Source organism: Gossypium arboreum, chromosome 9, assembly GCF_025698485.1.
Source record: "Gossypium arboreum isolate Shixiya-1 chromosome 9, ASM2569848v2, whole genome shotgun sequence".
In the NCBI taxonomy this organism is placed as follows: Eukaryota; Viridiplantae; Streptophyta; class Magnoliopsida; order Malvales; family Malvaceae; genus Gossypium; species Gossypium arboreum.
This window is the reverse complement of record NC_069078.1, coordinates 7,949,206-7,970,801: the sequence shown is the minus strand read 5'-3', so window position 1 is coordinate 7,970,801 and position 21,596 is coordinate 7,949,206. Positions and strand designations below refer to the sequence as shown.

The 21,596-nt window shown below is 34.7% G+C and overlaps 2 protein-coding genes across 3 annotated transcripts; both read right to left on the bottom strand.

The window, feature by feature from the left end:
* Window positions 1-11,257: 11,257 nt before the first annotated feature.
* Window positions 11,258-12,601, bottom strand: LOC128280532 (paired amphipathic helix protein Sin3-like 2). Of its 2 annotated transcripts, XM_053018706.1 has the most exons (4): window positions 12,236-12,601; window positions 11,977-12,157; window positions 11,841-11,887; window positions 11,258-11,554 (listed from the first exon to the last, which is right to left on the bottom strand). In XM_053018706.1, the coding sequence occupies exons 1-4, from the start codon at window positions 12,409-12,411 to the stop codon at window positions 11,503-11,505; spliced, it is 456 nt and encodes a 151-aa protein (XP_052874666.1). In that variant the 5' UTR covers window positions 12,412-12,601; the 3' UTR covers window positions 11,258-11,502. The 2 variants fall into 2 exon arrangements, with proteins under 2 accessions (XP_052874666.1, XP_052874665.1); XM_053018705.1 differs by lacking the exon at window positions 11,258-11,554 and having other exon boundaries at window positions 11,707-11,887.
* Window positions 12,602-14,911: 2,310 nt separating this feature from the next.
* LOC108455625 (ABC transporter B family member 15-like) lies at window positions 14,912-19,344 on the bottom strand. The gene is made up of 7 exons (XM_017754165.2): window positions 19,105-19,344; window positions 18,878-18,932; window positions 18,614-18,792; window positions 18,073-18,530; window positions 17,431-17,971; window positions 16,444-17,337; window positions 14,912-16,351 (listed from the first exon to the last, which is right to left on the bottom strand). Exons 1-7 carry the CDS (start codon window positions 19,342-19,344, stop codon window positions 14,984-14,986), a joined length of 3,735 nt encoding a protein of 1,244 aa, XP_017609654.1. The 3' UTR covers window positions 14,912-14,983.
* Between the last annotated feature and the right edge of the window lie 2,252 nt (window positions 19,345-21,596).

Genomic DNA, 21,596 nt, shown 5'->3' with positions numbered 1-21,596 from the left:
GTAACATTATCTATAATTTTTATTATTTACTTTTATGAATATTCAAGCTGTCTATCTGCATCATAGTCACTAAATTATTTATATCTGGATCTATAGAGCTAAAAATTAATATCCGATAATTTTCCATAAATCTAGACTCATATAAATTCTTACCATAAAAATTTAAGAATTTTTGGTTTAGCCAATAAGTACAGTTTATTCTTTAAAGTTACCCCTGTTCTGCTGTCTGACAGTTCTGACCTATCTTCACCAAAAATTAATTATCTCCTCATACAGGATTCAAATGATGTTCTTGTTTGTTTATATTAAAAATAGACTCATTCAGGATTTTATAAATATAAATTTAAGCCCCTAATTATTTTTATTCAATTTTTTATGATTTTTCAAAGTCAAAACAGGGGAACCCGAATTCATTCTGACCTTGTCTCACAAAATTCATTATATATCAAAATTTACAAATCCATTGGTTACACTATTTCTTTAATGAGAAACTATAATCAATAATATTTAATTCCATATTTTTTTCATATTCTAATTTGATTTCTACAATTTATGGTGATTTTTCAAATTTAGTCTACTGCTGCTGTCCAAACTGTTTTTGTGCAAGCTATTAATTACCATGTTGTAACACCCTTATTTTCTTTTTCTACACCATTTCTCATCACTTTCTCTTATTTTCTCTTCACTAACATATCAAAAACATAGGACCTTATGTAAGAAAACTCTACTATAACATTATTTCCATGCTTTGTCAATAACAACAAACTTAAAAACATATTGAAATCTTGATATACTTACCTTGTTCTATTGATACTAATCTTTAACTTGATTTTCTCTCCTCCAGCTTCTATTTCTTGAATCCAACTTGATATTCTAACTCCCCATGCTCTCTTTAACATTTTTGTCTCTTGGTAGCTATGGAAATTCATTTGATTTTTGGGTGAAAATGGTGAATTTTTGGTAAAAGGACCAAATTGTAAAGAAAGCAAAACTTTCTTTCTTCCTCTCTTTCTCTCACGTTAGAGCATGGGAAAATATGGATGAGAATTTCTCATCTTTCTTTCTTTATATACTAATAAAATAATAATAAAATATCTTATTAAAGTATTAATAAAATAATATTTATCTAATTAAATAATTATAAAATATCAAAATATCTCTAGCATCATTATTACTTTCTAGATTTCTCTCTCTTTCAATTGACCATTTTGCCCTTCATTATCTTTTAAAATTCCATCCTTGAGTCATTATTTAATTTGGTAAAATTGCAATTTAGTCCCTCATAGTTCTTCATCTATTCAATTTGGTCCTAATTCATCCATTTTTCTTAGTTTCTAGATCATTCCACTCTTTAATTATTTACACTATTGGCCCTTCAAATTTTTTATATTTACACTTTAACCCCTCAAATTATGAATATTTACTCTTGTGCAACAAAACTTTTCTCACTTTTACAATTTAGTCCTTTCTTGAATTAATATATCATAATATACTTCTCAATATTGACATAACTCAAAATTTCCCTTTTTGTCACTTTATTTCCTTATTTTAGTATATCAAGGATAATATCTTACTGTAAAAATTTTCAGGGTATTACACTCCCAAACGACATGCCATTACGAAAGAAATTATTTAGTGCTATTCCAATTAAGGAATGATATTTGTTCTCCCAATATGATTCTATTTTATCTCATGGTAACCATTACATATTCCTTTATGAAAAGTCAATCACTATCAAATAGAGACCAAGTCATCCATCACAAAGACGGATGACTTGTGGCCACATTTACTTTGCATCAATCTTGTAATGCCAATGAGAGGATATCATTTACCTATGTTTTGGGCTATGAATTCTACTATTGTGAATGACACTACAAACTACAGAATTTGTACACCCAATGCACCAGCTTTTGATTCTTTATTTATTTGAATTTAGGCTTTTACTTACATCAAAGTGTACGAGTCACACATAGTCTACCATCCACTTAGGATTTAGGTATGCCACACTACGAACATCACAAGTGAATAAATCCATAAACAGATTCAGGATCTATTCTATTGGGGTCCTGCCCGATGTACTGTTAGTCCAGTTAGTCACATCTATGTCTCTATCTTCTAAGAGTGATCCGCTTCGATGTCTAAGACAAGACATCTCCCTAATTGGACTTGATAGATGGCATATTAGTCTTTTAATAGGTTTGCTCATTTCTGATTATACTAAGGACATGTTTAGGTTCGTATACTAATACAAGCTATCTTTCTGTACTACGATCTGACTATGTAATACCGCTTAGTATTAGTTAAACATTTAGACAATAAACGAGCAACATTTTCTTCCATTGTGCTTTGCGTGCAAAAACCATGTGAGGACAATTATACAAAGTATATTAATGTAATCAATGAATTTGTTTTATTAATCAATGAGTTCAAAAAAATTACAAGTGTATATTGTCGAAAATAATACACTTAGGTCACCAAATCCAATAGTCTCCCACTTGTGCTAGTAAAGTAGATGAGTCATTTTTTGTATTCTTATGCCTTCCATAGGTTTCCCAAAGAGCTCTTTAGCTATAAGAGTCTTGGCTAAACAATTCCTCAGGGTTTGTCCTCAGATGCATTCTTTGACTACATCTACCATTTTGTCAAACACTACCATCTCCCTTAATGTGTTTTGTCTTTATATGGTTTCTTTAGGTTTAGCTATATCCGCAGTGTTATAATGCCATAGCTTTTCCATATTTCATATTCAACCCTCCATAGTGAAGTTAGCAGTGTAACCCTGCTTGATACTTATTTACACTATGGACCCACCCTTTAGGATAATAGCACAGCCCGATGTCGATTTCCTCAAATCTTGACATGTTTGGAATGTAACACCCCTAACCTGTCTCTGTCGCCGAATTAAGGTTACGGAGCATTATTGTACGATCGAAAAACAATTAACATCATAACATTTAAATAAAGTAAACATAGAATAAATCATTCAATGACATGCATTTTGTCCCTAAATCGAGCCTTCGAGACCCTAAAAATAGCTTTTAAGAAATTCGGGACTAATTTGAAACAAAACAGGAAGTTTAAAAAAATCAAAAAAATTGGAAAACAGGGGTCACACAGTCGTGTGATATCACTCTAGGTGGTGTAACATTCGAACAAGGGACACACAATCGTGTCTCAGCCCGTGTCTTCACCCTTGTAACTCATTGAGATACCCCACACACCTATGTGCCAGATCGTGTGCTAGGCCGTGTAACTCTCTGAGTTGTCACACGCGCCCATGTGCCAGGCCATGTGCTAGGCCTTGTAACTCATTGAATTGGAACACTAAGAAATCTTAAATGACAAATGGTCGTGTCACTAGGCCGTGTGTGTCACACGGTCGTGTCACTAGGCCGTGTGTGTCACACGGTCGTGTGATAGCCCGTTTCCTAGGCTGTGTGAACCCAAAATGTACCTAAAATCAAGCCATTTCATAACCAATTCATGCGTAACAAACCAATCCATTTGTGCACACTTTCAAGGGACTTAATTGACCTAACCAATATGTTATTCAATTGCACCAAAATTGCATCCATACATCATTTACCTAAACATGTTAATATTTATATTTTCCAAACATAAAAACCTAGTTCAAATATATACTAAAACTTATCACAAGTGACCATTTTCAAGACATCATCTTCATGCCAAAAGAACCTTATATACATGCCATTAAAAGTGACCAAAATGACATAATTTGGTAAGCCTTTGTAGATCATCAAATCAAACATAAACGTCAAAGCATAAACATACCAAGTCACAATTCACATTCTCAAAATACCATTACAAAACAACCTATACATGCCATTATTAACATTGGCCAAAATACACATAAGCTACCAAATTAGTTGCTGGATAGTGTGATAGGTTTCCGACGAGCTTCCAACTGATCGAGCTTCTGATAATGTATAAAACAAAGGAAAATAACTACGTAAGCAATGAGTGCTTAGTAAGCTTGTATAAACTTTAAATATAACTTACCATTTTCAGTAATGCAATTCATAGATTAAGAATAAACCATTACCAATGCCATAAGCTTAGTAAAAGCCTATACAACATCATCAAATTCACAAGTTAGTATACTTGTTCATGATACATATGAAATCAACCATAAGATATGTAATTTATCATATACATACATAACATTTAATTCATCAATGTTGCCATAAGATCATGATTCATTCCATTTGCATACTTACCATTTCATTTTCCTTTTGTTACCCGTTGAACCATCTCGAATTACATCGGATACTCAGGAAAGCTCACACATAGTGTGCCTTTACATATAACTGTAAACTTTCTTTTATATCAATGTTCACATGAGCTGTGGGTCGGAATGTAAGCTACACGATGCTGCTCACATGAGCTGTGGAGAATTCATAACAAATGTAAGACCTCAGCCATTGGTAGGACATTTAAGACCATCACCCGAAACCTGGAATCCCTAATGACATGTCATTTCTATCCTAAGAATTTCTAAGGTTCAACCGAGACTCATATCCGTCAATTCTAATAGCATTTATACATTTTTTTTTCAAATTCAATTATATTAAAACAACATAGTAAATAGTTAATTTTTCTAACATTAAAATGATTGTAGTTCATACGAACTTACCTCGATAACTAAGAGTGTAGAAATAAAGTCAAACTAATCCAAAGCTTTAGCCTTTCCTCGATTTAAGACCAAATATGGTTTATCTTGATCCAAATAGATAATTTCAATCAATCAAGTACTTCTAGTATTCAATTTAATCCATAGTTCATATTAAAGTAAAATTATAAAATTACCCCTAACATTTTAACTTTTTACAATTTAGTCCTTAAGCTCATAACTTGAAATTTGACCATTCTAATCCTCCATACTAAATAACTAATTTTCATAGGGGCTTATACGAACTCAATTAAAACACCATTTTGTAATTTTAACATGAAATTTTAATATTTTCAAAAAAAAAAACCCTAAATGCAATTTCCACCAAAATCACTTAACAAAACTTGTTTATTTCACAATCAAGATTAATAATCTATCAAATAACTACAAAATCTATTCAAAAAATCCATGGAAATTCCTTCAACCTTTAATGGTTTTGCAAATTAACCGCCGGGCTAGTTAGATTAAGCTAAAATGAGCTCGAAAACGTAAAAATAATTAAAAACATGGCTTAAATTCACTTAGCAAGGTGAATTGTTTGGTCGAACCTTTCTCTTCTCCAATGTCTAATTTAGGGTTTCAAAATGACAAAAAGATGAAGATAATAATGGTTCATTTTTTCTTACTTAATTTTCTTTTTAATTACTAAATTACCAAATTAACCTTTTAAAATCATTAAAATTTCATTAAAACCTTGTCCATAACTATCCATTAACTCATTAAATGGTATATTTACCATTAAATTCCATCAACTTTACATTACAGAGCCATTTGACCCTTTTAACTAATAGAACTCAACTTTTACACATTTTACGATTTAGTCCTTTTCTTCTAATTAACCACTTTAACATAAAAATTTCTTAACGAAATTTTAATACAACCTAAATATAATTCTATAAACTTTAAATAAATAATAAAGTAATAATTCACTCGTCAGGATCGTGGTCCAAAAATCTCTATTTTATACACCACTAAAAATGGGCTGTTACGTGGAAGTCATAATCAGTATATCTAATAAGAGTGAGATCTCCTCTAGAATACATAAGCATATAATCCCTCGTTCTCTACAAATACTTGAGTATACGCTTAACTACTTGCTAGTGCCTTGGTCTTAGAATCACCGAATATCGACTTGCCAACCCCATTACAAAACATATATTTGGGTGTGTGCATAGCATAGCATACATGAGACTTCCTACTGCCGAGGCATAAGGTACCATTCTCATGTTCTCTTTTTCTTACGCTGTCTTAGGATAGTCCTCTAAAGAGAGATGATATCCTAATATGGAGGGTTGATTGCCCTTATTCGAATTGGTCATTGCATAACACTCCAATATCTTGTCTCTGTATAAAGCCTGAGACAGTGCTATCACTTTGTTCTTTCGATCGCTTAGGATTCGAATACCTAGAACAATATTAGCTTCCCCCAGGTCCTTCATGCTAAACTGCTAGTTTAACCAATCACAATGTCTCTACATCATTTCCAATTAGTAGAATGTCATCATGATATAGAACGGGAAAGACCACATTTCCATCCCTTAAACGTTTGTAAACACAAGGTTCATCTACGTTTTTCTCAAATCCAACAAGTCTTGATCTTTTGATCAAATCTTTGATTCCATGAGTGGGATGCTTGCTTAAGTCCATATATGGGTCTAAGCAGTTTGCAAACTTTATGCTCATTTCCTTTTAGCTATATATCTATTGAATTGTATCATGTAAATGTTTACTTCAAGATAACCATTCAAAAACGCTGTCTTGACATCCATTTGTCAGATCTTGTAATCAAAATCTGCCACAATGGATAATAATATGAGGTACCCCAAGAACTCATCAAATAAATATTCCCCGCCTCGATTAGACCGAAGTTCCTTTATGGGTGAACCTAGTTGTTTCTCTACTTTCGCATGAAACTCTTTGAATTTATCAAAGGTTTCACTTTTTTGGTGCATTAATCCCCTTACCTATCCACTTCCAAAACTACTTTAATTAATCACTTTAACTATGCACATATATATATGATCACATACATAAATTAAATTCAAATCATTATCAAACATAATAAACTTAATATGAACTTACCAAAACACAGTAGCTAACGACACCTCGACTAGAACTACTCAACAACTTTTCCTTTCCCGTAATTATCAAACAATTGATCTGTTTCTTGATCTCAATATAATAATTAAACTCAATTAATCAATTCAAATACCTTAAAATATTTAACTTCATGTATTTGACCCTTTATAAACATTTTACACTTTTATCCTGAACTTTTACTTTTTATTCAAGTTAGTCTCTAAACCCGAAACTTTCACATTTATCACAATTGAATCCAACCAATACTAGCCGAATCTTTATGGCCTTCATACAACCCATAATTTATGAATTTTTAAAAGAATTTTATGTCAAGTTTATTATTTTATCAAATTAGTCATTAAACTAACAAATGAACTAAAATCACTTTACAAAATAATCTTATTTAACTAACAAGCTTATAAATCTATCATTAAACTTCAAGAACATAAAAAATTCATCAATAGCGCATATCAAAACATTTAATAGTTCAAAAAAATAGTCTTTGAGTTAGCTAGATTAAGCTACAACAATCTCTGATGTGTGTCACATGATAAACTAAAAATACGACAAAGGCAGGCGTACTTATCAAACAATAGTATAACTATGGTGAGTAGAGATATCGTATTCACAAGGACTAAAAATATTATTAATTACCATTTTCCTGTTATTTAGCTGACAAATTGGAGTGATGGGTTTTAAGCTAAAATTACTAAACTAATTTAACTAAGAACTCAACAGAGAATGAATCAGGAAAATAACAGAAAGAAACTAATGAGAGGACAATACGCAGGAAAGAATCCACCTAAATTTCTTCTATTATTATGAATCTGATTTAAACGATTTATTCATTTGAGAGTTAATGAACATTACTAATTGATTAATTTCTATTGAAAAATAATAAATGATTTTGAATTTAAAGTAGACCAAAACATTGGTTGGAAAGTGAATGTTTGAATTCTCATTGAGTTTGAATAGTTCAATATATATATAAATTAATATGTTTTATAATTGTTTAAGTGTTTAGATTATAGAAATACCACTGAGTGTATACTCAGCGTACAGTTTGTTTCCGTGCGCAGGTTAAGTTAAGGCTAGACTATTGAATCAACATCCCAGGCCGATCTCGAATTCAATGAGGAAAAGTATGTTGAGTATTGGTAATGGCATGTACCTAGGATGTTTTATGGGAGGCATTTAGGTTGTAGAAGTATTAATGAAATGAGTAAATTATGGTTGTCAACGGTATGTAGTATGAATTTTGAAATTTACTAAAAACTCGTAGTGATTCTAAATTAGTCCCGAATTGAATTCACTGTTCATATTGGATCGCGAGGGCCCATTAAAGGGACGACATCTTAAAACTAGGATGTGTGTGAATATTTATTTTAATTAATGATCGAAATTGGACTGTACTGACTGGTAATGTCTCGTAACCATATTTCGGAGACGGTATAGGGTTAGGGGACATTACAAGACCACTTACCAATATAGGGTTGATTACATGTAGACATTTGCACTAGTAGCAAGACAAGATACAATTAGACCACTTTTAGCTTTAGCGCCACAAATGGGATGAAAAATTCATCAACTGGATGCTAAATAAGCTTTTTTAAATGGTTACTCGCAAGAAGAGATTTATGTGGAACAATAACCTGGTTTCACAGTTAAGGGAAGTGGAGAAAAGGTTTATAGGCTTAGTAAAGCCTTGTATGGACTAAAACAGGCTTTAAGGGCCTGGCATGCAAGGATCGATGAGTACCTGTAAAATTTGGGATTTTAAAAAAGCCTACATGAACCAACTCTATATGTGAAAATAGTTGAAAAGGTCATAGCATTAATTGTTTCTTCATATGTTGATGACCTGTTGGTAATTAGGAGCAGGGATAACTCGGTGAAGGAGTTTAAGCTACAAATGGAGAAAGTATTTGAGATGTCAAATCTTGTAGAAATGAGGTATTTTTTTGGATAGAAACGCAACATGTTCAGGGGAAATTTTTATCAATCAGCAAAGCTTTGCCTTGAAAATCTTGAAAAGGTTTTGCATGGAGATATGCAAACCTGTCAACACACTAGTGGCACTTGAAGAAAAGCTTAGTAGTAATGAGAAGAATTACAGAAGTCTCATTGGTTGCTTATTGTATTTAACTATAACACAACCTGACATTATATGTGCAATGGGTGTGTTATCAAAATTTATGCACTACTGCAACATATCGTATTTTAAGGCTGCTAAAAGAGTGCTAAGATACATCAAAGGATCCGCTAACCTTGGCGTATGGTTTAAGAAGGAAGAAGAATTGAAGCTGGTTGGCTACACTGTTATCTCTTTTCACTTGGATCTCGCGTTTTCTCATGGTTCTCTAAGAATTAACAGATTGTTGCTCAGTCATCAGCTGAGACAGAGTATGTAGATGCAGTAGCACCGATCAACCAGCAATTTGGTTGAGAAAACTTCTTGGCGACTTGAATCTTTTGTAGATAGAAGCAACACAAATTTTGTGTGACAATCAAGTCACTATTGCAATTGTGAAGAATCTCGTTTTTCATGAAAGCACAAAGCACTTCAAGATAAAGTATCACTTTGTGAGAGAAGTTAAACAGAGTAAGGAAGTGACTTTCGTTTATTGCAGCTTAGAAGATCAACTAGCGGATATTCTGACCAAGCCTTTGGGAAAGGTGATAAGCTATAAAAGTAACATATTTTAATCCCATTCTTAATGTATTTTTGGATGATTAATTATGAAAATTAGTGAATTTGATGCTCCTAATCCTTTAAATTCATGTTTCTATACTTAGGAGAGCATTTGGGAGCGAAAGGAGTGAAAAATGAGCCAAAATCAGGCAAAAAGAGCTATTTTTAGGATCCACATAGGCTGTCCACACACTCACGTGCCAGCCCGTGTCAACTTCGTACCCTGCTTCCCAAATACACAGAAAAACCCAATTTTTAGGCTTTTTGAGCATTCTAAAGTTTATAAATACCTATTAGAAGACGACCTAAGGGGGCATAGAGAGAATATTGAAGAAAACACTTGAAGAACGCCATCGGAATCAACTCCAAAGTGAATCTCCATCAAGATTGAAGATCTCCTTTTAATATCTGTCAAAATTTTATTGAATGTGGTTATCCTAACTTTGAGATGTTTCTATTCAGGATTATGAACTAAATTCTCTAGATACCTAAAGAGGATGAAATCTATGATGAATCTTATTATTTGATTTCTGATTTACATGATAAATATTTTATTCTTGTTCTCAATTATGTATGTTTATTTCTTGTTTTAATATTTCCAGGATATTAATTCATGTTTAATGTGCTTATTTCAGTGGAGCAAAAGTCCCTGTTTAAGAGTAGATCTAGCATAATTGAGTGGAGTTGCATGCAATCCCAGAAATAAGACGACATAAATCTACCGGATTAGAGTCTAATCTAATAGGGGAATCCATAGATCGAGTTAATGCGACGATAGGGTTTTAATTAGAAAAAGATTTCAATTAATCAACCTAGAGTCAGTTGTTCTTACTCTCGAAAGAGATATTAACATAATTTAGGGATTTCTACAGATCAAGACGCATGTGAATTAATCGTTTAATTCAGATTCATAATAATAGGTGAAGCCTAGGTGGATTCTTTCTTGGGTATTGTCTATCTCATTGGTTATCCTCGATTATTTTCCTATTTCATTCTCTGTTACGTTCTTAGTTAGATTAGTTTAGTAATTTAAGATTAAAAACAATCACTCCAATTTGTCGGGTAAATAATAGAAAAATGGTAATTACTAGTACTTTTAGTCCTCGTGGATACGATATTCCCTACTCACCATAGCTATACTATTGTTCGATAGGTGCGCTTGCCTTAGTCATATTTATAGTTAGTTTAGTGACCATCAAAAGGCGAGGTTCGAAAAACTCAGAAAGTCCATATTCTGACTATCATTATGAGGACCATCATGTGAACATGCAAACTATTATGTGGACATTCCATATGATTCAGGCCTGGCGGACCGTCCAAGTGAGAACAAAGTTGCGGACACATGAAGCTGTAATCTATATAGTGGGGCTGAAGAAATGTGAAGTATATCCGTAAAATGCGCATGCGCTTGTATCCTCCGATTGAATGAAAATGTTTTGGTGCACATCATCAGTGACAAGTGCATGTTTGTTCTTAGTGTGTTTTAGGTAAAACCAATCTTAGTTGATAGATTTTTTATGTGTTTAGGCGATGAATGACATATTTAGTTTGTTACAAAAAATGGTTTTTTTTTTCAAATCTCAATATTGTATTAGTTGGGTATGTTGGGTTCTCTTATAAAAAAAAAAACTCGTATATATTGTAAAATTTGAAGAAAATGAAATATATAGAGCAGACTCGCACAAAAGTTAGCCACATTTACCGAGAAGGTAAGTGTTGTACAGATCATTTGGCAAAAAGCTTTTAACCAGATGCATTTAAAACTAAAGTAGATTTGGAAATATTGAATAACACCCAATTCACAAAAGCTACTTTCCACCTAAAAGAAGAAACTCATATATACAAAATAATATGAATTTACTGTATTTTTTTGTTAGCTAAACTGGGCATGTGTTTATACGTCTAAGATCCTTTGCAATTTGTGGGAATGATGGAGTTATATCTCAGGCAGAAAATACAAATATGGTGGATCAACTCAGTGTACAATTAACAACCTAAAAGAATCAAAAAGAATATAAGGCTCAAGTAGGTGGTAGATATCTTATGAACTCCACAAACAGATCTGGATAATCCTTCGATAAAAGAGCGTCAACCTGAAATCAATGAAATCAAGAGTTGAGTCAATTTGGGTTTTAAACTTTCGAATCATTTTGAGATAATTTGGTTTCGAGTCATTTAAAATCAAATTGGTTTTGACTCAATTCAAGTTCAGGACGTCGACTTTTTATTTTTAAATCTTAATTCAATTTAAGTTTAAATTGATCAAAAGAAAATTCCAAGTATAGTTCAAACTTGGCAGTTGTAAACTAAGTAATAAGCAAAACAAGAGAGATTGCCTCCCTACGGAGCTTAATTACGTCCATGTGCTCCCTCCAGTACCTAAATATTACATCCATAAATGGTCTGTAAAGACGCTCATCACGTTCCTACATAGTAAGATTGCTTAAATTAGATAGCTAAACATGGATATCCATAACCACCAAAATATTATGGGACAATGGTTTCAGCATTTCACCTTTACTACCCTTATAAAATCCAATGTTTCAGGAAATCCAGCCATCGCTTCCGGAGGAGGCTCGTCTTTGTCGACGGTAATTTCATATCCCATTGGCAAAAAGAAATTAAATCCCTTAAGCAAGTTGTTATGGCCTTTGAATAACTCTTTCACTCGCTCAACCACACCAGCTACGTCCGTCCTGTATGTATGTTTAAAGCAACATTAATCCAACTGATAATTCAAACAAAACAGGCGTTTCATTTCTAAAGTGGAATACCTCTCAGTCCCAAAATCATTCATGACTTCACGGAACATCACCAATTTCTCTTGTTGATCCGCAAACGTCTCCGTCACTTCCTTCAGATACCTTTTGGCAGCATTTCTAGTCTCTTCACTTGACGTGCTTCCCTCTCCACCGCCTCCGCCATCTTCAGCTGCAACACCACCAGCCATCTCGTACTTGCCTGTCACTTAATAGGTAGAAATAAAAAAAGAAATCTTAAAAAGAACCTTCTACGAAACCGAGTGACAAATCTTACTTGATGTAATGATCCAAGAATCATAAACGGCCAATACAAAGATTCAAGCAAAACATAAACAAATCACTCAGTTCGTAGTAGTAAACAAAACAAACAGATAACTATGCATTAAACCAAAAAGAAGGAAAGATTCAGCCTTAAAGCTAGCAAATGATATAAACAGAGAAATGAACAAAAGAAGAAAGCAACTTACGATTCAGCCTTCATCTAGTATGACGAGGTTAAAATTTTAATTCGACAAATGCTGTAATTTTAGATGATTTCGTGAGTTTAAATTTGTCTAAGTTAGTTTTATTTTCGAAATATAAGAATTTTCGCAAAAATTCTCTTAGTCATCGAAGCAAATCAAATTCAAACTCAAAAAACTAAAAAATATGTATCGAACGAATAAATCAAAAGAAAATAATAGCACACAAGTGTTTGAGGTAAATTTACTCTTTTTTCTAATTGAATTGGGTATATGTATATTTACATATGACCCTCTGCAATTCGAGAGAGTGATGAAGATAGATCTCAGGCACCAAATACAAATATGGTAGCTCAACTCAGTGAACAAATTAACAATCTAGAGAAAAGTAGATGGTAAATATCTTTTGAAGTCGTCAAATAGATCTGGATAGTCCTTCGAAAAAAGAGCTTCAACCTGAAACCAACAACAATTAATATTTTCTGGAATATCAAAACTAAAACAACAAAACACAGAGTCAATTTGGGTTTTAAAACTTTGGAATCATTTCAATTTCAAGACAAATTGGTTTCCAATTATTTCGAGTGAATTTAATTTTAAAATTTTAAATTTAGATGTCAACTTTTTAGGTTGAAATTAATTGAGTCTAGTTCAAGTGTAGTTAAAAATGGGTAGTTATAAACGAAAGTAATAACCAAATCAAGAGAGGCTACCTCCATATAGAGCTTAATTATGTCCCTCTGCTCCCTTTGGTACCTAAGTAATACATCCACAAATGACCAATAAACATGCTTATCACGTTCCTGCATGGTAAGACTGCTTAAATTAGATACCTAAACATGCAACTATTATGGGAAAATGGTTTCAGCATTTCACCTTTATTAGCCTCATAAAATCCTTTGGTTCAAGAAATCCAATCATCTTTTTCGGAGGAGGCTGGTGTTTGTCGACGGTAATTTCATATCCCATTGGCAAAAAGAAATTAAATCCCTTAAGCAAGTTGTTATGGCCTTCGAATAACTCTTTCACTCGCTCAACCACACCAGCGACGTCCGTCCTGTATGTATGTTTAAAGCAACATTAATCCAACTGATAATTCAAACAAAACTCGGCGTTTCATTTCTAAAGTGGAACACCTATTAGTCTTGAAATCCTTCATGACTTCACGGAACTTCACCAACTTCTCTTTTCGATCCTCAAACGTCTCCGTTATTTCCTTCAGATACCTTTTGGCGGCAGCGACATTTTTAGCCGCTTCACGTGATGTGCTTCCCTCTCCACCGCCTTCGCCACCTTCAGCTGCACCATCACCACCTCCACCAGCCATCTCGTTTTGCTCTTCACTTAATAGGTAGAAATGATAAAAGAACCTTAAAAACAACTCTTAAAAAGAACCTTCTACGAGCCTACGTAGAAGTCAATTCACCAAATACTACAAAAACCAAGTCACAAATCTTACTTAATTTAATGATGCAAGAATGACCAATACAAAGATTCAAGCAAAACATAAACAAATCACTCATTTCATGGTGCTAAACAAAACAATCCCACATATAAGACACTATTAAAGCAACTTACCATTCAGCCTTCATCCCTGTAAAGCCAAGAACCAAAAAGAAAGTGTATTCTTTTCACATAGGATAATAGTTATCTTTGAAGAAATAGAATTAAACCCATTTCAAGAATTGCATTAAAGAAATTTACTTTCCAGCTCTTTCACAAATAAAATGCAAAGAAACTGAACCAGACCGACCTTTTTTTTTTTTTTTTTTGTGGTCCTCTGTGTTTATTATTTTTCTTTTTCTTTTTATGGTTCGGTCGAGTAACAGAGAAAGAATGAAGAGGGGAAATATTAACAGAGAGAAAATTTGGTGCGTGAGGGAGAGTCAAAATCAAAACCAAAGAAAATGAAAACTGAGAAAAGAAAATTTGTGTGTTGTTTTTTGATCCAATTTCAATTTAGGCCCAACGATTTTTTTTTAATTAATCTAAATTTGAAAGTGATTTTTTTTATTTAGTTTAAATTAGTTTTTCAAGTTTGAAGTTTAGTTTAGAGGAAAGACATTTTATTGGAAATGCATTGAATTTTAATTTTGATAGTTTTGGATTTTGGTAGGAAAGTAACCAGTTTTTGGCTGGTGAAGAAAAAGAAGTAGAAGCCACCAAGAGGAAAATTATATTACTGTTTTTTTATTTAGAAGAAAGCTTTTACACTAATGATTTTCATGGTACCAACAGTGATTGAGTCGATTTTTTTCTATCTAAAATACCCAAAGTTTATTTAAATGACTGAGTAGAATTATGGGTTTTTTCTTTGAAGATTAACCAAAGAGTAGTAAGCTCCCGTTGACCCCTTGGCTAACAGAGATGAATGGTTACCTTTCTCCACCACTTTCCCTTGCTCTAACACTGCAATAAGATTACAGTTTTGAATGGTGCTTAGCCTATGTGCCACAACAACACTGGTTCTCCCCACCATTAACCTCTCTAATGCCTCTTGTACCACTTTCTCAGATTTACTGTCAAGTGCGCTGGTTGCTTCATCTAGTAGTAAGATTGTAGGCTTTTTTAGTACTGCTCGGGCGATTGCGAGCCGTTGCTTTTGGCCACCGGATAATTGCACTCCTCTATCTCCGCAACATGTTTCGTAACCGTTTGCAAGGCCTGCAATGAAATCGTGGGCATTGGCTGCTTTAGCAGCTTCAATGACTTCAGATTCACCAGTTTCATCGGCTGCTCCGTATAAGATGTTCTCTCTTATTGTGCCAACAAACAATGTTGGCTCCTGGCTAACAAGTGCTATGTGTTTCCTCAATGTCCTTAGGTTGTACGACTTTATATCTCGACCATCGATCTTCACAACTCCTTTGAGAGGATCGTAAAACCTCTCGATTAAACTAATGATTGTTGATTTTCCAGAACCGCTTTGTCCTACCAATGCTGTTGATCTTCCAGCTTCAAAAGTGAATGAGAAGTTCTTTAGGATGATCACATTAGGCCTAGCGGGATATGCAAAATCGACATCATGGATTTCTACATGGCCTGTAATTTCTTCGGCAACGTAACCATTAGAGTCATCGGGTCCGATTCTTGTACCATGGTCTAAGATAGCAAACAAAGATGCAACAACCTCGGAACTCTTGACCAAGTCCGATGTCATGCTTGCAGCTTCAGCCACGACAAGTCCAGTGCTAACCAAAATGAGGAATGTTTGGATAAGAGCTTCCGAACTGATATATCCCTGAGAGATGAGTTTGCCACCATACCAAAAATTGAAAGCCACAATGCATGCTGTAAGAAATTGAGCTGATCCAAATCCAAGACCTGTAAACCAAGATTGCCTAACACTCTCCTTTCTTGGACCTTCATAAGCCTTTTCCATCATTTTCAAAATTCGGTCTTGAGATGAGAAGGCGGTGATGGTTCGATGGTTCGACACCGCATCAGCAGCAAGCTTGCTACTATCTTGTTGTGCTTTGATGGCTTTCTTAGACATGCTTTTGAGTAAAACCATTCGGGTGTACAAGCTAAAGATAATGAGTGGCTGGAGCACTATCATCACAAGGGCAAGTCGCCACGAAAGAAATAACCCCATGACGCAAGCTAGAGTTACACCGGAGATGGTTTGCATGAGAAGAGACATCCGATCGCCCACCAAAGATCTCACCTGCAAACATCTCAGACAATATAGCAAGGCAAAGTCTATGACTAAGAATGCTGACAAGTTCACTCTTACTAATATATAAGAAAGAATATTACCACACTGGCATCTTTCGCTAGCCTAGAGCAAACAGTGCCACTAGAATTCTCATCTTGGTCAAACCACCCAACTTCAAAAGTCAATATCTTTGAAAGCATCCCCTCTCTAATCCTCTTTGTCAAGTGCTCCCCCATGTAAGCAAAATTATAATGCTGAATAACATTAATTATCAGTGAAAACAAACCAATCCCAAGAAAACTCAAAGCATAAACCTTTGCTTTTTCTTTAATTTCACCATGATCTGAGAGAAAAAACATTGATATCATTAATCCCATGGTGAAAGCTGAAAGTGGTTGCACTGCACCATATAAGACTGCACCTAAGCATCCCAGTGTTGCTTCTTTCCACTCTGGTAAATTCAGGGCCAACAATCTCTTAAAAGATGGTGCAGGCAACTTTTTATCCTCAACATTCATTTCTTCACATGGTGAAGAATGATTTGTTGCTACTGAATTGGCTGAACTTGTTCGGCTTGCTAAAGAAAGTCGATGACTGCTAGCATTATTTATGTCGATCGCATTGGTAGACAAATCTTTATCACCTTTCCCCTTGACTTGTTCTTGTTCTGTATGTTGAAGTTGCACTAGCATGGGATAAAGGCCCATTTCATTTCCCATTAACTCATCATGTGAACCAGTTTCCGTGACTTGGCCATCTTGGACAACTGCAATTAAATCTGCATGTCTAATGGTAGAAAGGCGGTGTGCAATGATTATTGTTGTATGCCCGACCGAGGCCTTATCAAGAGCTTCTTGCACAATACATTCGGATTCGGAGTCTAATGCACTTGTTGCCTCATCAAGGAGAAGGATTTTGGGTGCTTTTATTATTGCTCTTGCTATGGCAATTCTCTGTTTTTGGCCACCAGACAATTGAATCCCTCTCTCCCCAACCTGTTCACACATAAAAAGTTATCTTTAGACTCTATTAGATTCTTATTCTTGATCAAAATAAGCATATAAAATGCAAGAGATAAGCAGACTAACCTGTGTGTCATATCCTTGAGGCAACTCTGATATGAAATTATGGGCATTGGAAGCTTTAGCAGCTTCAATAATCTCGTCCATTTCAGCATCTTCCTTGCCAAAAAGTATGTTCTCTTTAATGGTGGTTGCAAATAGTGTAGGCTCTTGACTGACCAATCCCATTTGTGACCTAAACCACTTGAGCTGCAATTTATTAATAGGAACCCCGTCAAGAGCTATGTCTCCTCCAATTGGGTCATAAAACCTTTGCAACAAGGAAATCACTGTGGATTTTCCTGATCCACTACTGCCTACCAAGGCTACAGCCTTGCCTGCTGGAATTTTGAGACTAAAATCCTTGAAAATTATGTTCTCAAGCCTTGACGGATATGCAAACTCAACTTGTTTGAATTCAATTTCTCCTATAACATTATCCAAAATTTCCCCTTCCATATTGCCTAAATCAATCTTTGGGATTCTTTTAATCACTTCATTTATACGCTTTGCAGCTGAACATGCTTCAAATAAAGGCTTCAAGGTAGATAAACTAGCAACAAGGTAGCTGTTCAATAAGAAGAAAAAGAGAAAATATGATTAAAAATCTCAATGAAAAACTATGCAGAAAGAGATGAAATTAGTAGCATTCAAGGTTAAAACTCTTACTGTCCACCAAAAGTAATACAGGTGCCCACTATGTAAATAGTTCCTCCCTTGGCTCCATGATACATGATCAATCTGCTACCATAGTAAGTAACGAAAGCCCAAATAAGGTGAGTAATACCACTGCTTCCAAGGGCCAAACCTTTTGCCCACCCTTGCTTCAACCCCAATTTCACACATCCTTGTAGAGCTTCAGAGAACTTAATGGAGGTTTTGTTTTCACCAACAAAGGCATAAACAGTTCTTATTGAAGATATTGCCTGTTCTGCTATTGTGCTTGCCAACTTATACTCCATTTGTGTCTTCCTTGCCAGACTCAGTAAAATCTTCCCATATATTAAACTAGAAATCACCAGCAACAGTACAAATGGAAAAATCACAAGAGCTAATTTCCACAGTACCAGAAAAGCTATTATGTAAGCTCCAATAAATGAAGTACCTCTGGCAATCAAGTGTGGAATCTGAAACATATAATAAATAAGTCAATCAACAAGATAAAAAGTAATCAGAATATCTGAAAAGCATTGATAAAAATGATGACAACCTTTTCACTGATAACTTCTTGAATTATGAGACTATCGTTGGAAACGCTTGTGACTACTTCAGCTATGCTAGTTACGTTCAAATCAAAGTAACCTACATCTTGCCTTAGAATAGCTTTCAAATATCTACTTCTCATTCTTGTGGCTTGTCTTTCACTTGTTCTTGTCCAGCAAAATCCTTCTGAAAGTTAGAGAGGAAAAGGATGGCTTAGCATATGGCTAGTTTTTAATACTTTCAATACCATATTCACTTCGAACTCACTTACCTATGAAACACCCAACCCATCCCCAGCAAGCCGTCAAAATCAGTAACAATGCAACCTATCAGCCACGAAATCAAACCAAAAGAATCTTAACAAAAAATACTACTTAATTTCTAAGTAGTAAGCTATGTCAGATATCAGTACGTATTATGTTCTAAGTTTATTAAGCTTTTCATGAAAGTCTGAGGAACGTATGAGGGTAACTAGTGAAAAATAAAATAATAACGTACGTGGTGAACGTTGCGGGTGAGCATATCAGCAGCTGCATCATCAAGATTATTAAACAAACGGCCATTCAAATATATCATCAAGGGTGCAACAGTGCCATCGACAACTCCTCCGATGAAACCAGCAGCCATCAAAAACCTATCCACGTTATCTGCATGCATGAATATGGATCGTATGCATCTGTTTTTCTTCTTCAGAGGACTACTTTCGACCTCTTTAATGGTCTTTCTCTCATCTGCCATGGCCGGTGGTTCCTTTGTTTTTCTTCAATTATCTGAGCTAATCAGTATATATTCAAAAGCAGCTGATGAATACGTTAATTTATACATATATGACGAAAAAGAAACATGAGAAAGTAGGCTTAAAATTTTAAAATTGTATAATTTGTATTACATCTTAAATCTACACTTATTTATAATATACCAAATCTATTAAGTTGGTTTCTTTGTATCATATCATGTTGTGAGTTTAAAATTTACAATTATTTCAATTACTTTTTCATTCATGTTTTTCTTTCATCGACTTCTTAGGTAAATAATTTTGACAAAGTAAAGAATTGATCAGAAGCTTCCCAACTCGAAAAGAGCTTATGAGGGAGGCGGCCACATGCTTTCATCAAGGACAAGTGAGAATTCAGATTTCCAATATGCGTAGGTCATGCAATCTATACGTTTCGAGGCACATGCAGCAATTGCATGTGTGCATGAATAACGAAGTGCTTGAAATCTCCTACAGCCGCATGTCATTTGTATGAGGTCTACGAGATTTGCTCCACTAATTACTCCACGGTTGGGTCTAACGGGCTGCTTAACCCGGAATACTAGATTTGGTTGCGAGTGACACACTGAAGTCATTGAGTTCGTGATTTCTGCATTTTCCCCAATATCTTTTAACACCAACTTGCACCAAACATGACTGCCCTTTAGCTGTCCCGCATATGTCTCAACCCGTTTTAGAAACAAGCCTGCTAATTAGAAATATGTTTCCTTGACCACCAAGGTTACCACAAAATGATGTGTCCCCTTCAATATAGAATTAATGCATTCTGCTAGGTTTGAGGTCATGTGCCCGTATCTTAGTCCTCCATCATATGACCACGTCCATTTCTCTAGAGGTATCCCATCAAGGTACCGTGCTTCCAGTGTTTGCAGCCCGCAACCTCTCCAACATTTCATGGAAACAATGTTGGACAAGCTCGTACCCTGTTGATGACAATCAACAACACATTCAAGAAAAGCGACCCAAAATGCATATGCCAAACTATTTTATAGGAAATCAATTCTATGCACAACGTACCCATGTTAATGACATGTCGCTGCTCCACATCCTTATGGCATCAACCCATAGTGTTAGACCCTATGTGACACAAACAATACCTATTGTGTGCACGATTCCAACGCTTGAACGTCGTTCGAAAGTGGCCTGTATTTTGGTGCCCCTATCAGAAATGATGCACACATCTAGCTACGACACAACATGCCTTCTCAAGTTAGTTAAGAAGAAATCTCATTCATCACTGGATTCTTTTGGAGTTATTGCAAAAGTTATTGGCAAGATTTTTCGATTACCATCATGTGCAAAAGTTATTAACAACTTATGCTCATATCTCCTGTACAGGAATGTGCCGTCAATTTGGACAAGTGACTTACAACACCAGAATGTAGTTACACATTGCTTGATAATCCAGAAAAAGTGGTAGAAAACTCTTTTTCTAGGGACCAAACAGTCGTCGTAATACACAGGTTCCATTTGCAGCTTGGTTACGGAACCTAGCCTCTTTTTACCCTGCCCCATCCTCTATATAAACGTAAATTCTTATCCCCTTAATTCAGTAAACAAAATTGTTTTTTTTTCTCTTTGCTTGTGTGTTGAATTTTTTGGGCTTTAAAAATTTATTTCTCTCTCGCTTTAAGGGAGACATAGTCATAGTTTTAAGTTGTGTTTGGGTTCATTGTGATGTCATGAAACTTGGTGACCTACAAATTTCATCTATCGTGTGAATATGAAACCATCACTTGAGAAACTAGGATTGTTGTGCAACTCGAGGTCCAAGTTGACAGTTATTATACTGTCTCGGGTTGAAGTGTAACTAGGGCTTCAAGGTTACAAAGGTTATGCTATCAAAGGATGGAGAATAACTGGGGCCCTAGTTGATGGTGGTTATACGAGCATGACAACCAGTTTTTCCTTGTCAAAAGAGAATTCTTTATAAAACCCACACGCAAGTGCAAAGAAGAAAAACAAAGGGGTGTTCCAGTATAATCAAGTAACCCGTGTTGTCTATGTCCACCAAAGGCAATGACCTTGTTAGTAAAACTTGTTACACCCCAAATATGTCATAGGTTATAATAATGGGGTCACCACTTTTGGTGGACATGGATAAAACAAAATACTTGATTATACTAAAAGGCCATTGTGTTTTTCTTTCCCGTACTTTTGTTTGGGTTTTATAAACCATCCTCCTTTAATGAAGAAAAACTATAGTTGTCATGCC

Excerpts from the sequence above, each read along its gene's own strand:
- LOC128280532 (XM_053018705.1), bottom strand. The coding sequence starts at position 12,411 with ATGGCTGGTGGTGTTGCAGCTGAAGATGGCGGAGGCGGTGGAGAGGGA. Across the intron at positions 12,158-12,235 it reads AATGATTTTGGGACTGAGAG|GACGGACGTAGCTGGTGTGG; the intron begins GTATTCCACTTT and ends ACATACATACAG. Across the intron at positions 11,888-11,976 it reads ATTTTATAAGGGTAGTAAAG|GAACGTGATGAGCGTCTTTA; the intron begins GTGAAATGCTGA and ends CTTACTATGTAG.
- LOC108455625 (XM_017754165.2), bottom strand. The coding sequence starts at position 19,344 with ATGGCAGATGAGAGAAAGACCATTAAAGAGGTCGAAAGTAGTCCTCTG. Across the intron at positions 18,793-18,877 it reads ATGGGTTGGGTGTTTCATAG|AAGGATTTTGCTGGACAAGA; the intron begins GTAAGTGAGTTC and ends TCTAACTTTCAG. Across the intron at positions 17,338-17,430 it reads CTCAAGGATATGACACACAG|GTTGGGGAGAGAGGGATTCA; the intron begins GTTAGTCTGCTT and ends ATGTGTGAACAG.